The 16580-nt window shown below is 40.2% G+C and overlaps 1 protein-coding gene across 1 annotated transcript in view; it reads right to left on the bottom strand.

Annotated features, from left to right (window-relative positions):
* Positions 1-344: 344 nt before the first annotated feature.
* DRAM1 (DNA damage regulated autophagy modulator 1) overlaps positions 345-16580 on the bottom strand; it is a 29491-nt gene continuing 13255 nt past the window's right edge. The window contains exons 3-7 of the mRNA XM_069490410.1: positions 15316-15458; positions 9885-10062; positions 5308-5366; positions 1131-1223; positions 345-577 (exon numbers count right to left, since the gene is read on the bottom strand). Coding sequence (XP_069346511.1) covers positions 533-577; positions 1131-1223; positions 5308-5366; positions 9885-10062; positions 15316-15458 — 518 coding nt within the window. The 3' untranslated portion in view covers positions 345-532. The remainder of the gene's footprint in view (positions 578-1130; positions 1224-5307; positions 5367-9884; positions 10063-15315; positions 15459-16580) is intronic.

Here is a 16580-nt window from a genome sequence, read left to right as displayed (position 1 = left end):
TAATTTATTAACTAAATCTTTGTGATTTGGGCATATGATCGTTATAAATTCAATTTTATAAATGCTTTCATAATAAACAATGATACAGTTCATTCTCTAAAAATGAAATTAAAAAATGAATATCCCCTGATTTTACTTTGTAACAAATGTCCTACATTTAAAGCCCTCATTTAGTGTATTTCCATAAATCACTCACACACAAAGAAAAAGCAACAACAGAATCTGTACAAAAATAAGAGCTCTCCATTTTCTGTAACACCTCATCTTTTCTATATATGACTTTGTTAATATAAAAAAGTGTCTACTTAGAAAATTATGAAAACATTGCTACAATGTCACAAGTGCTCTACATTCTCTAGGAAAACATACCTTTGAAAATAGTACAACTATTGGGAATTCTTAAAGAAATTCAAGTCCTGGATGTGCCGCAGATACACGCTAATGAGGGCAGCATCAAAACCCTGCCTGTCCTCTGGACCACTTCTAGAAATTATCGGCGACATTCACTGAGTGAGATAGAATTCTTCTTTCTTCAAATGTCACCATTGATTTCTGTGGATATCCTTAGGGTGACACCCTATTTTTTAAAAAATGAAAAGAAAAACATTTAAAAGTTAAACAATTCCAATACTAATGACATTTGTAACAGGTTTGTGCCACCTAAGAGCTGGCCTCACTATGGCTTGTTTTTAAAAAGAAATATTTTCTATTATTTGGAATTAGTAAATGAGACTTCCTCAAAAACAAAACAACCAGGACACATGACTATTAATATCAAATGTCAGAGGATCATGAAAATGTCATTGGTTGGGAGAGCTGTTAAAGAAGCTTCCCTTTGGGAATAAGCTAATAAACTAAGTTGCACAATACTTACATATTTTTTCCAAATGCATTAAGAGTAAAAAGAAAACAAGTGCTCTTTCTAAAAATGCAATTGGGCACAGTACCGTGCACCTGTAACACCAGCTACTCAGGAGGACAAGGCAGGGGGATCACTTGAGCCTAGGAGTTCGAAACCAACCTGGGCAACATAGTGAGATCCCATCTCAAAAGATAAAATAAATTGCAAGAAAGTTTCTGTGAATTTTTACTAATACTAATGTATAACATTTGAATTGATAAATACCTACCTGGAAATCGTGGATGAATGTTAGGAAGTAGAAAATAAAACCAAAGGCCACTGTCCATTCACAGATCGCACTCACTACGTGATATACATAATCCTAATAGCAATGAAAAAGAAACAGAATTTTCTCACTTTAGCATACATACTGAAATAATAATGAGAAGGTTAGACTAGAGGAAAAAGCTGTCCAGTGAGCATAAATCAGAACGTTGAGGAAATATAGTAAGCAACGCTATGTAAATAAATGCCTAGGCACCCGCCTGATGAGAACATGAGTGCAATTATTCCAAAAGTTCCCACTGTCACACACTCTGGTTTTAAGACTTCCTCTACAGAACTTCAAAAGGCAGAATAAGAACTACAAAATGGCTGACACTGGGAAGCAAATGTGGACTCAGGAGAAGAAAGAACTTTCCATACAAGACATGTCTTGGTCTCCCTCCACTGGGAATTCCACAGCTGAAGGGCACACACTTAATAGCACACCCGCAGCTGTTCCAAAAAATAAGTGTATGCATCTAGATGAAACTGGCTGAGTAGCGCCACTAGGTTTTGTGTTCCTCTGTTTCTATAGAAATTGTTAATTCAGAAAATAGTTCCACTGATCATTATAAGGGAAATATATCTGCAAAGTAAATGCTAATAACAAGACATCCACATGTTAACTGCATATCTTCTGGGGGCAAGAACGAAAGAATGGAAGCCAAGAAGGAGAATGGCTTGAATCAGAGGTTCCAAACTCAGCTGCCTACCAAGGCCAGAAAATTAGTAAAAATAAATAAAACTGATTGTGAAAAGAGAGGGAAGATAGGGAGCCATCTCCTGATTTTTTTTAATGCTGGTAACTAATTTAAAAGCATTTTTAAACTCTGTGCAAGTCAAAAATGCATGTCTGCCTTAGCTCACATGCCATTCGAGGCCTGGGGACTGTCAGCTTGCCTCCTCTGGTTTCAAATAATGGCTTAATTTCTTTTTCCTACTTCACTTTCTGCTCTGCTATAGGCTGCAAGTGTGAGCAAACAAATGTGGTGCAGTCCAAGTCAGTTCTCTGGTGACAGTGTTTTTTTTTTTTCTTAATTGTGTTTTCATCCACAAACATTTAGTGAAGACGTGTCACACTTTCGTGGACACCGCTCTTTGCTCTCCATGCCAGGGATGTTGTCATGCATCCATTGTTCTCATCCTAGGCCACCCTGGGGAGACCCTGACCAGCCTACATTAGGGGGTAGGGAACAGAGGCCTCCTCCTTTTGGTGCCAGCACCAGGAGACCCGCCCCAACCCATATCATGCCCTAACAATGAAGATGGCTTCTAGAAATAGAGACAGAATTGGGGGGGGGGGTGGAATTTCTTTGGCATGATATTAATGAAAGTGCATTGAACCTGTCTCTACTCCTCCACTACACATGTGTGAATGCACGTGAAGCTCTAATCTCCTTGCTGTATGAAATGGGACAATGACATTCTAATCCTGACCCTCCCTACCAAGTGAGTCAATGCCCATAAATGTGCTGGGAAAGCTCTCAAGCACGATACAGAAGTTTGGGGCAGTACCTAAACGATTATTCAGTGAACTAATAATGTAAAGCATTCATTTTTCGGGTTTTTTTTTTTTTCTTTTTGCATCCGTTGAGGTTTGGAACAGAAGGCAATACACGAGTGTCACAGTAATTTATAAAGTGAATAGAAAACCAAGTACTGGTCACATTTTTAAGATAGAAAGAGGAATATAACAGATTTTGAACTGCCTGGGGATGGGCTTTGACAAGCCGTCCCGGCGGCTGATTTGTGGTGGAAGGGCGCCCTCCGGTGGCTGAAGCGCGCAGCACACCCGGGAAAGTCTGCGGTGAGGGCTCAGCGGGTCTCACCAATGGAAAGAGGAACTGAACCCCCTTCGCATGGGGCGAATTCCCCACACCTCAGGGGGAAAAATGCCTTTTGTCTAGCTCTAATCTATTAACTAATTTGTCCATTTTAAAGTTACGTTCAAAGGAAGCACTTTTTGAAGTCCTGTCTGGATCCCTGTCTTCCTCACCAGCGTCCGTCCCCACCGTCTGGGCAGGCCTCCCCAACGCCAGAATCCTCCTTCCTGGGAAATCCTTCCTCTCGCCCTGTGCCCACTCCAGCCACCACGGTGCTTCTCCTCTTCCTCTCACGTCCAGTCCAGAATAGGACTCAGCAAACACATGGTTGCTAGCTGAGCGAATGAACCATTGCCCTCGCCATTTCTTCAACCTCTTGCAATTGGCGTCTAACCCCAACATTTTATTAAACTGCTTTTTGAAAAACACGAGTGGCTCCCTTATTGCCCAAATTGAGAAATTGAGGGACTTCATTCCTAAAGACTGTTCAGCTACATGTGCCATGCTTAACCCTCTCCCTTTCCCTTGAAAAATGTCCTTTCCGGGATAGTATCTTCTCTCACTCCATAGTTATTATAGAGTTCATTGCTGTTGCTTCGATATTTCCACAATATTCCGCTCAGCATTTCTTTTATTCTTCAAAGTATTACGTTTAGCAGTTGACAACTGGCTGTTTGTCCCTCTGAACTATAAACTTCCTTGGGGACCCTCTATCCCACGGCTACCCTTCCTTCCACCATCTCCCAGCAGAAGAGTCGATGAATTTGACTACACAGCACAGCTCTGGTTCTTCTCTTTGGTCCATGACTCCTTCTCTTTAATTCTCCTTCACTGAAGACATTCCTTCACCTGCCCCTTGGGAGGATAAAAAAACCTCCTGCTGTTCTCTCACTAACTCTCTTCTCTCCTGGGGCAGCGTTAATTCTCCTATATGGCATCTAGATGAACCACCACTACAGATATCTAATTGCAGGAGTCGATCTCAATTCCAAACATTCAGTTCCATGTGTTCTGATGTTTAGTCTAGAAATTATCAGTCACACTACCCTATGCTCTGGCGAATCACAATCCCACCAGAGGTCTAGTCCCATGTTCCTAACTGGACATTTCACTTTGATGTCTCACAACAGCCTGAGTCAAGGACTCTAAAACCAAAGTCATCCACTTCTGCCTACAAAATTATTTATACCTGTTAGAGACCTTACCTGGTCAAGGGAATAAATTCTTTGGTTCACCCAAGATAAAAACTTAGAAGTCATCCTTAATTCATCATGCCCCTTCATTCTCATGTGAGTCACTTGCCAGCACCCCTCAAATACGTTTCCCCCATCGCTTCCAAACCAGGCTCATCTTGATTTGAACTGCCTTCTCCCTGCCCTCTTAATGCTGAGCTCTCTCTTCAATTCTTCCCAGGCATTACTTCTGCCTAATACTCAGCCAATAGTACTCTATTTACTTTCCTATTCAAAAGTTTTCAAAGGCTTACTTTGGTCACCCATGACAAGTATGAGCCTCTCTGCCTGCCTCTTAAAGAAAGCCACTACTCCCTTGCAAAGTTATCTCGGACTACATTTATTTCTCACCCTCTCCTGAAATGAACTACCCACTACACTGGAGTTGATCTCATCCCCTCTGCTTTTGGCATTTCATGTATCCTCGGGCCTCCACACATCTTCATTCACACTGTCCCCCATCCTTAAGTGTCCAACCTCTTTCACTAAGTGTAGATAGTTCAAATGGTTAAGAAAGAAATCAGAGGGCTGGAGGCAGTGGCTCATTCCTGTAATCCTAGCACTTTGGGAAGCCAAGGCAGGAGTATTGCTTGAGGCCAGGAGTTTGAGACCAGCCTGAGCGAAAGTGAGACCCCATCTCTACTAAAATGGAAAAATTAGCTGGGTGGCGTGGTGTACACCTGTAGTCCCAGCTACTGGGGAGGCAGAGGCAGGATGATCCCTTGAGCCCAGGAGATGGAGGTTGCAGTGAGCTATGATGACACCACTGCACTCTACCCGGGGCAACAGAGCGAGACCCTGTCTCAAAAAAAAAAAAAAGAAAGAAAGAAAGAAAGAAAGAAATAAATAAATAAATCAGTAATTCAAAAATTTGAAAATAATCCCAGGAACCAAATGGGATTACGGTGCTGCTTAATTACTACATATACATTGCCAAATAATTGGACAGTAAATTGATTATATACCATATTAATCCACATTTTTGCAATTTGTCCTAAGAAATGACAGTGATCCTTCCTAGGCTTTGCCCAGCCACAGTGTCACATAACCAGGCTCAACAGTCATATGAGAACAACTTAAATGTTACCTTTTCTTTTGGATTCCACTCCAGCTTGGTTATAGAAATTAGTGAAGCACAAGCAATCACTAAAAAAAGGGAAGCTGTTAAGGAAACCACAGCAGAAAACATTTCCTTTAATGTTGAGACTCGATTATTCTACTAATAATATAATCATCACACAGTGCTAAAATATTAATACCAACTTTTCTACAAACAAAACAATTAGCTTTTCATGATCTCAAACCTAAAATTCCATTAGGATAGCAGTTAAGTTACAACAAGGAAGTATGGTAAGTCCTTAGCAATACTTTTTCAGTTGGTTAGCAAAATTTTAATCTGTGGCTACATTTTGCTCAATCCTGCATGTTGCTGGGTGTTTCTACTTAAACTAGCTATTTAAATTTGGTCAAAATGGCTGACCCAGCAGTCCAAGATGGGTCCTTTTTGGGTACTTGCTAACTGAATGAAAATACTTTTCCCCTAAAATACTATTTTCAAGGTAACAGCTTTAAGGAAAATTTAACATTTCAAAGCACCAAGGCTCATATACAAAAAGAAGCTACAGAAATTCAAACTCTTATCTTTAAAAAATAGACTTTTGGCCAGGTGCAGTGGCTCACGCCTGTAATCCTAGCACTTTATGAGGCCTAGGCAGAAAGATCACTTGAGACCACGAGTTCAAGACCAGCCTGAGCAAGAGCCAGATCCTTTCTCTACAAAAAATAAAAAAAAGTAGCTGGGTGTGGTGGCGTGCACCTGTGGCCCCAGCTGCTCGGGAGGCTGAGGCATGAGGATTGCTTGAGCCTAGGAGTTTGAGGCTGCAGTGAGCTATGATGACACCACTGCACTCCAGCCTGGGAGACAGAGTAAGACCCTGTCTCAAAAAAATAAAAATAAAAATGAAATAAAAAATAGATTCATGTTGGGTAATTGGGTATATAAGTGGAGCCCTTCCTTCCTGGCCCAAAGAGTTTACAGTTCAAAGACATTCGCCCTACATCTGACTTTGGGAGTGAATGACAAACCCCTGCAGGCCAGCCTAATAATGCCAAGGCTGAGGCTCCTGCTTTCCTTGGACTGTACTGTGCGTAAATAGGCTATGACAACCATTTAAATTGAACTTAAAATGCAGACGAGAAAGTGAGAAGGAAACAGGATGCTCTAAAAAGTCTACAAAAAATTAGGAATTCAAAGGGCTAAGCCAAGCAAAGTTTGGAGCCTCCTCTGAATTCAGCCAGCAACCCCTCCCCGCATACGTTGCCATGCTTAACAACTTCTCAGTGTCTCAAAACAAAAGAAATAGAAAGCATAGATTCTCTGATAATTTCATTACCATACTTCTTTTTCTAATAGCTTAAAACCCTCTTATTCTGGGGATATGTTACAGACAAATAAAAAAAAATAGAATAAAATCCTCTTAATTCTTTCATTTATTTGTTCTTTAGTTGCATCTTGGGTACACCAGGTACCATGCTAGTTTCAGGGGTAGAGACAGGGAAAACCCCAGCGAAATGGACTTGTCTCAGCTCTCAGAAATATCACAGTTGGGTGGAGCCCAGGGATCGCGCCATGCTAAAGAGAAAAGAACAGGGTCCAGTGATGACTCAGAGGGAAAATTATTAATTCAGAATGGAATGGGGTTTGGGGTATCAGGAAAAGCTTCACTGAGTTGAGCTTAATCTAAGTTGTGCAGTTTGAGGAGCTCTCTAGAGCAGCAGCATCCCACAGAAACATAATGAGTAATTTTAAATTTTCTACAATAAGGGGGGAGGGGAAGCAGGGAAAATAAATAAGTTTGCTATAATAATGTCCACATTTTTAAAAATAAAAAAGAACCAAGTGAAATTAATTTTAATAATATACCTTACTTAATCCAACATATAAAAATTTGTCAATATAATATTGATATATTATTCAATGTTATATCTTATATATTGATAAATGATATATCTTATTAACCCAATATATCAAATAATATGATCAATAATAATATTAATACTGTGTCATAAGATAAAGAATTATTAAGAGATAGTACACTTTTTTTCTTATTAAATCTTTGAAACCAGGTGTGTATTTTACATTTAGGGCACATTTCAGTTTAGACTAGTCACATTCCAAGTATGCAGAAGCCACATGTGGATACTGTGTTGGACTGACAGCTCTAGAAAGACAAAGATAATCTAGCCAAGAAGAGCATGGGCAAAAATTAGAGCACAAAACACAGCTAAGCCCAAGGAAGAAAGCATAAAAATGAGCTTGAAGCAACAGGAGGTCTCTGGAGCATGTGTCTCATGCAAAGGCACCTGGACTTTATGCTGTCAGTGGTTTTTGTGAAGACCTTCAGAAGCCTTAGAAGCCGGGTACAAGATGGATAATTTAGCAGGAAGGGTTTAGAAGCAAGAGTCTAATGCCTGCCTCCCTAAGTGCCTCACTTTCTTCCTGAGTCAACTGAGGCCATTTCACAGAAATATTGCAGTAAGGAGAAACCAGGGCATTTTGAAGATGCTTTCTAGTCTTTGTGAGGAAACATAAATACCATGCTAAAATTGAAGACAAAAGATTTTTTCATAGGGATGCATTCATTTGAGTTAATTTGATATAGGGACATAACCCCTTTCTGTCTGGGGCAGCTACCCCTTGGCATAGCTCATAATGAGAACTTCCTAGAAATGAGAACTTTTAGTATGTGAAAATCTGAGGCCTGAAATGTTTATTCTTCTAAAACTCTCTGACTTTAATATCTAGGGATCTGTCTCCAAAGTTGGAAGCAAGGAAGGGTTTTCTACACCAAGAAACTTTGCTTTTTAACACTACAAACACTTCTACTATAACCTTTACAACTAACACAAGCTAAAAGTTTTAGCAAAATATATTCAAAGAGAAAGCAAGAATGTCTTCAATCTACAAACAGAACAAGGAAATTGAGAAGGAATTATCTTAGGAATAAGAGTTTATACTTTGTTGGTAAATTTGGTTCCTCTGTGCTTGGAAATTTTGTAATTAAAATTTTCCTTCCCTAAGATGGAAAAAACCCCCTAAAACCATACTTAAGACTCCACATTTTGTATAGTTTCAGTTTTACAAAATAAATGCAAAGCTTAATATGTAGAAGCACATGATGTGTTTTCACACAAGCTTGCCCACTTTATACCATAACTCAACCCAGACTAAATTTGCCACTGGTAAAATAGTTCCAATTTTCTCACAATCTGACATTAGTCATCATTTGCAATGACCCTGCTTTCTCTGATAGTACTACAAATGGTATTTTAAAGATGGGAAATTCTGCACACCAACCCTTAAAGACCACAGCTGTTTTATTTTCTTTGTTAAATACTTTATTAAAGAAAGAAAAGACAGCGGGTGTGGTGGCAGGGGCCTGTGGTCCCAGCTATTCCACAGGTAGGAGGATCACTTGACCCCAGGATTTTGAGGCTGCAGTGAGCTATGATAGTGCCACTGCACTGCAGCCTGGGTGACAGAGGGAGACCTTGTCTCTAAAAAATAAATAACTAAATAAAACAAGAGGAAAAAGAAAAGACAAAGCTTTTATTTCCTCTAAATCAGAATATGCAAGCATGATAAATTTATAGTTTCTTTTCACATTGCTGACTTAGAGAACAAAATGAATTTCATTTTGAAAATGAAATCAGTGACTATAAAAAGAAAATGCTGAATGTATTTTAATTGACTTAGTAATAAGTGATCTAGAGCTTCTTAAAAGTTTCTTAATATGGACCAGTTAATCAAACCGTCTTCTCACCTACATGCAGGGAGAGGGGAAAGTCTGGCCTCACGGGACATCACAGGGCTATGACTTTAAGTACAATATCAATATTTGGTGTCTTTAGCCAAGTACTACAAAGAAAAATAAATATTTTCACACTGCTCATGGAGCCGGCCCTGTGGGAAGGAAAATAGAAACTGAAGTGTTCCTATACTTTTCCACCCTCCTTTCACCCCACATTCTTTTCCCCAAAGATTCTTTTGATCTAACCAATGTTGAGATCTCTTCTTAATGATTTACACTTTTATTCCAATTGTTCTTCTAAAGAATGTGGAAACTTGATTGTTATCCTTTGCTTTCTTCGTGCCCTTTTTATATGTGTGGGTGGGGGTGGGGAGTCAAGCTTGCTAGGACCTTGTGACAAAGATTCTTTGCTTGGCCAAACTTTAGTAAGCTTCCTGAACCTTCTCCTAAATCCATCTGTGCACTGTATAAAATCCAGTATAAGTCAGTTTAGCAAGAACCTCTTGCCCTCAATATCTAGTCAGATTCCTTATCTTCCACTTGTCCCCCACATGGTGCCTGGTCTCCCTGGCCTGTCTTCAGTGAGAATTCCAGAATACCTGTTACCTCTGCTGTTTCCTTGTAGTACTTTCCCACCCACTGCCCCCACCCTGCTTCCTGGCTATAAATTCCCACTTGCCCATGTGGCATTCCGGAGCCGAGCCCAGTCTCTCTTCCCAGCTGCAAGACCCCATGGCAGTGGTTCCTGTAACCCACCTCGGGGGTCCTGAATAAAGTTTTCCTTGCCATGCTTTAACAAGTGTCACTGAATATTTTTTTCCCTTTAACAACGGACAAATGTGAAAAAGGATACTGGGGACAACAGCCGCGCAGGAAACGGCAGAGATGGCCATCCGTATGTGGCACGTCGAGAGACTGTTCCACTGGGGACACGATTTGTAAGAGATGATAGATTGTAGGAGCGTGTATATGACGCCACAGATGAAAGCCAAAAGGGCGCCCCCGTCGTGGACCACTGGCACAGCTAACTCCTGGGGAGAAAATCACAAATATGTTACTCCGTGTGAGTCCGTCAACATCAAGCCACGAGCACTCACTCGCTCTGGGCTGCTCTGAGCCATCAGTCATCACAGATGGGCTGCTCCTTGGAAAATGCGGCTGCTTACAGAAGACTACCAAGAGAAAAATCTTCCTGATGCTGAAATAAATGCCAAGAACTTGGTGGTTCCACAGCGAACTTGGGACCACGGGACAAGGAAAGAATGACATCTGCCTTAGAGGTGAGAGAGTTGACTGTGGTGGGCTTTGGAGTCTGGCACACGTGGCCACGACTAGGCTCTGTGACCTGGGTGTAAAGCCTTAATTTCTCTATCTGTAAAATGGGCATAATCATCCCTTTCTTGCAGGTTTGCGATGAGGATTACATAATATATTTCATATAATAATTTTGTATAAAAGTACACAACTCGTTTCATGATGGTACCAAGGGTGGCTTGGGGTTTTCAGGGTCCCTGCTCCCTGATAATCTCCTTCCAAGCCACCCTAAATAAACACACCAACAAGTAAAACCACTGCTCTTGCAATGCAAAGGCAGTTTCAAAACAAGTTCTCAACCGGCCACCATCCTCTAAGCAGCTGTTTTGCCCAGAAGGCAGCCCCTATGCCCAGTCCCGGCAGAAAGTCTGGTGCCGACCGTGTCCACACCCAGGTGGAGCCTCACCTTGGGCTCCTTTCAAATGAGCACTGGGCACCTCCTTCCAGCATAACAAGGACATTTAGATGGAACCACTGAGTCTCAGCTTGAACTTGAAAACTTCGAGCGTTGCAAAGGGGCAAGTTCAAGTGTTGTCCACGAGAGCCTGGTTTGGGCCACAGGCCCCGATGGCCCCCCCTCACTGTGCACACCCGTCCTCTGGCTGCTCTTTGACCTGGGCCACCGGGGCTTCCCCAGCACCACAGAGTTTCTATCCAGACTGTTCAACCTCAAGCTGGAGCACGCTTGAACTGCTACTAAATCTTCCTTCTCCACACGAGAAAGGAGGACGTTTAAAAAAAAAAAAAAAAAAAAAAAAGCTTTTAACTTATTTTCTAAGGAAATTTACTTCCTGGACAAACCAAACCTGGGAATATGGGGAGAAATTCATTACTTGATTTGTATTATATCCAAATATGACTGCATTGACATTCTGCAATATGTCGTATAAATTATTCATTTATTAGGTATAGATTCTGTATACCTCAGATACCTAGTATGGACATAGAGAGTCAGGAAAGTTACATACGAAAAATAAAGTGCCTTTTAAACAGTGTGTACAACCTAAGTATTTAAATAATTCAGGAAAATAACCACTAAATGGTACACTTAAAAATGGTTAAGATAGTAAATTTTATGTTATGTATATTACAGCACAATTAAAAAGAATTTTTTAAAAAGAATTAAGAGAAATAAAGTCCTTTCATTCCTTAGATGTCAGGCACGTTTGGACAAGGGAAAAATAAACAAAAGGCCAGGCATCTACTGCTAATGAGTCACTTTCAGGAATAAACTGAGAATCCCGGTACTTTCCACCCTCTCTTGTCTTTTCGTGCTAAGTACATCAACATCCTGAATTTACATACCATGTTTTTGCCCACAAATACCATCAGGGAATATGCTTCCTCAACCCTGGCCAATTCAACATATCTTTTAGAGTTTTAATCTGCAAACTTCAGGAGTCCCCACATTAACCCTGATATTATCAGATCGAAAGGCCTTTGATTCAGTGGGAGTTTTATTTGTAATGTGGCTTTTTCACCATAGGGTATATACTCTCTTACCATAAATGTTTTTTAGAAGGGAAATGATTCTTAGATCAGACATGAATTTTGGATAGAGGATAAGAAGAAAACCTGGCACCCTTTGTGGACCCCTTTTTAGAAAACTCTCTTATTATTTCAAAAGGTAGTAAAAAAAATAGAGAATACTAGACTACTGACAGGGTGAAACCATGCAAATTTTCTTTTCCACAAAGGAAACTTCTTTTTTTAAATTTTATTTTTAATTGACAAATAATAATTGTATACATTTATGGGGCTTGTGTATATTTTCATACCTGTTTACACTGTGGAATGACTAAATCAAGGTAATTAGCATATCCATCACCTCACATACTTATCATTTTTTTGTAGCAAGAACATTTACAATCTCCTGTTCTAGCACTTTTGAAATATGCAATGTTACCATTAACTATAGTCACCATGTTGCACAATAGATCTCCCGAATTTATTCCTCCTGTTTAACTGAAACTTTGTGCCCTCTGACCAACATCTGCCCATTCCCCATCCTCCCTAACCCCTGTAACCGCTGTTCTACTCCTTCTGTGAGTTTGACTTTTTCAGATTCCACATATAAGTGAGACCATGCAGTATTTGTCCTTCTGCAACTAACTTATTTTACTTAGCATAATGTCCTCTGGGTTCATCTGTGTTGTCCCAAGTGGCAGGATTTCAAAAAGGAAACTTCTCGAGGGACAATAAAGCATTGACAGCGATCAATGAGGACACACCAGAAAGTAGTCATCCCACCCCCGCGTTTGGGAAAGAGAGGTAGTTATCTTGAACTTTTCATAAATGTAATTTATTGCTACTCAAGAGAAACCTCCAAAGGCAATCACAGTCTCTCTTGCCCTCACATCTCAAATTCTCAAGGAACAGCTCACGTTGGTTTGCTCCTAGCATGCTGAAAATGAGTCACAGGCTATCAAACAAGGAAGCTGTAAACATATATTTATCAGATAAACATATATTTATCTGATAAACATATATTTATCAGAACAGTGACAAGACAAATACTTTTCTGCCGGAAAGTTAAAGATTCTACTGAAGATTCTATTTCTGGTTTTTGTAAAGATTTAATCACTTCATTGAAAACTTAAAGAGAACCAAAAGTTCAATTATCTAACCATGTACGTTTTCTTCCTAAAGTTAAGGTCTGCCTTATGGTTTAAAAGATGGTTATGGTTTTATCTGTATCTCTCACGATGTTGAGTTATTCAGAGGATAAAGTGGTATGATAAGGTGCATACAATGCCACCACCCTCCCCCCCCAGAACAATCCATATATATCCACACTGCACTAGACAAGTTACATCATTCTAGATCTCCCCTTTTGGGGTTTTTTTCATCGTGCTTTCTCACGGTAGAACTGTGAGTTGTATACTTGCTTTTTTCTCACGGGTATTTCCTCATTTTTGGCATTGAGGATAAATCTTCCCACTGGCTCAGAGAACATGACCTCAAGTTGAAGCCCACCACTGCCACACATTACTCATATGACCCTGGGCAAGTATTGACCTCTCTGAGCCTCCATCTCACCACTGAGGCATGGAGAAAACAATAGTGCCTATCTTACAAGGCTTCCATTAGAAGTGATGAGTTAAAACAGGGGACATTTTCATAAACATGTCTATCACATAGAAAAACATCAATAAATGTTTGCTGTTAGGAAAAACAAAATGCATACTATCATATAACATAAAGAAATGTCTTGAGAACTTCTACCATGTGACAAATGTCACATGCCAACATGTACTGCAGCTCTCTGTTTGTCTTATTTCATCCTATGAGGACAATAAGGATAGAAAAGCAAAATGGAGCCAGAAGCAAACTTAGAGCACAGAATGCCGTCCACATGACTTTTAGAGGGAAAGTTAGGATGAGGAGGGAGGATCACTTGAGCCCAGGAGTTCGAGGTTACAATGAGCTGTGATCGCACCACTGCACTCCAGCCTGGGTGACACAGTGAGACCCTATCTCTAAAAAAAGTAATAATGATAAATAAAGGAGAAAGTTGAAAAAAAATGCTCCCGCCCCACAAAGCCCTATACATTTGCTTCAGAAGTGCTACAAATTTGGCACTCACCTTCCAGCTTCCAATGTTAACAAGGAAACACTAATAATCACAGGATTTATAACATCCAAGAACTAAAACTGGTTGGCTCTGAGACCTGAGAGACTATTCCGGGCTTGTGGGTCATCCTGAAGGTGTGGTGTAATGTAAGAAAGGGCACTTTCCTCCTTCGTCCTTGGTAAACACAGCCCTGAGTTTCTTGAGGCACTTAATTACAATGGCCCCCACAGCCCATCAGCAGACGGCACCTCCCCAGGAGCCGTGCAGAGAAGGCTATGAGGTCCACATGGTGTAGGACAGACAGGGGACTCTCTGACGATGGTCCAACTTCACACAGGAGAGACATTAGAGACTGGATGGAAAGCATATGGTATGGGCAGGGGCCTGAGTTTATTCAGTGCGTGGACATGAATTTGAACAGCCCTCGGTTGTGAAGGCCGCTGTCTTTTTGTGAAAATAAGCATCACATGAGACCTACCTCTGGCGGGCAGAAATTTAAAGAAGTATCCCTGGGCCAACCCAGAAGTCCTCCTGGAGTAGCTTCCACTCTGCTCTCACAGAGACAAGAGTGATGGAGCGGGACGACGATAGTGTTAGGCTGTAATGACGACCCGATAATGACCATGACAGCTGCCAAGTACAGACTGCTGGTTACTGTACATTATCTCATTGAATCCTTGCAAAAACCCTGTTAGGTGGGCATTAGTATATGTATATTCATTTTAAATTCAATAAATATTTTTAAAATATTAAATATTGTCTCCTGAAAGAGAACGTGGAATCAAATAGGAATCCACAAATTAGAATTAGGATGATTTTTTTTCCAACACTTGACACAGTAAGAATATATCAAGCAGATTCCCCAGTGGTTGTCACAAAAGTTAATTTGCCCTGGTGGGGTCACATTTTGGCTCTGCAACTTATTAGCTGAATAACCCCGAGCAAATTATTTCATCTCCTGAAACCTACACCCCGTTACCTGCAAAAGGAAGAGATCAGATGCTGCCCTTTGAACACCAGATGTTCAAACGATAGAATCGGTAAACACACACAAATATTTTCACACTCAGCGAAATCATTACAGTGGCTGAAGGAGCTCTCCCAACACTCCAAACCACATCAGTCAGAACACGGAGCAGTGCAGAGCCCGGCGCGTCATTTGAAGCACACACACTCTCCTAATCACGCAAACAGGCACACCCAACTCTCCCAAGTACCAGGCAGGACTGACTTCCAAATGTTAAACATTTGTTTCTAAAAAGCAAACTAGCCCAATTTTTGCAAACTCATCAACCATTCAGCTGTACTGGTGCAAGTGTGCCTCTTGCATTCCTGCTTCTCTTCCCAGACACTCGTGCCCATCACCCCCAATAGCTAAAGAAGCTTCAGGTCATACCTGAAAATTGGCAACAATGCCCATTCCGATACATCCCACCAATCCAAGAACTAACGACACCAAGTTAAAAACAGGAGTGCTGAAATAGCTGGTTTGATTTTGTTTCTCTACTATTTTATATCTTGTGTACATTGTGGCGGCACCTGAAAAAGAAAGGAACTTTGATGAATTTTCATCATTTGATTTTTTTAGAATGACAAACACAGGGGAAGTTTTGTATCACTTTTGAAAAATATCCTGATTACAAATCTCCCTGTCCTTCACCCTGTCTTACTTTGTCCCCAGCGTGATGGACGCACACCACCCCCCATCTTAGCGGTTATCCTTTTCATGTAAATGCTATTATAGTACATGTATTATTCTGTGACTTGCTTTTTTCACTTAACAATGTACCCTGGAGATCTTTCAATGTCAGGACAAATAGATCTACCTCATTGTTTTTAGGGGTCTCATCATGGTCTACGGTATGAGATACCACATTTACTTCATCATTCTCCTAAGGATAAATTTCTATGTTGCTTCCTATTACAAACAATGCTCAATGAACACCCTTGTATATAAATCTCTGGGCACACTTCCAGGTGTTTTTGAAAGACCAATTCCTGGAAGTCATGCTACTGAGTCAAAAACCATGCACAATTAAAATGTTGAGAAACACCTCCAAATTGCTGTTAACAATTTATATTCCCACCAGCAGAGCTGGAGAGCAATTCTGCATGCCTTTGCCCTTTTAATTATTGTCTACCTAAAGAATGAAAAATGGCAACCTGTTGGTTTAATTTGCATTTCCCTGATCATTAGTGACATTTAGCAACTTTCAGTATGTCTTCTGGTCATTTGCTTTTTTTCTGAGAATTGCATGTTTATAATTTTTTTCTTATTTTTCTCTTGGGTGTGTCTATTCCTTTCTAATTTGTAGGTGCTTTTTACACGTTATATACATTAGTCTATTGTCTGCTATAAACATTGCAAATTTTCTTCTAGTCTTTTGTTTGTCTTTTAACTTTGCCTCTTGTATCTTTTGTCATTTAGAAGTTTTAATTTTTTATCTGCTGAAATCTGTCAATTCTCTCCTAATTAACTTCTAGGTTTTTTGTAAGCTTTCTATCCTAAGGTTTAAAATATTCTCTTATAATTTAATTATCTTATAGTTTGGCTTTTCACTTTTAGTTCTTTAATTGCAATTGGTTTTTGTGTATGGTGTGAGAATACTAAAGATATGTTTTTCCAAATCTTTCCATTTCTTTAGCTAGTCTATTAACAAA

The sequence above is a fragment of the Eulemur rufifrons genome, chromosome 16 (genome assembly GCF_041146395.1).
Source record: "Eulemur rufifrons isolate Redbay chromosome 16, OSU_ERuf_1, whole genome shotgun sequence".
Taxonomy (NCBI): Eukaryota; Metazoa; Chordata; class Mammalia; order Primates; family Lemuridae; genus Eulemur; species Eulemur rufifrons.
The sequence above is the reverse complement of the archived record's forward strand: the minus strand, read 5'-3'. Positions and strand labels throughout refer to the sequence as shown.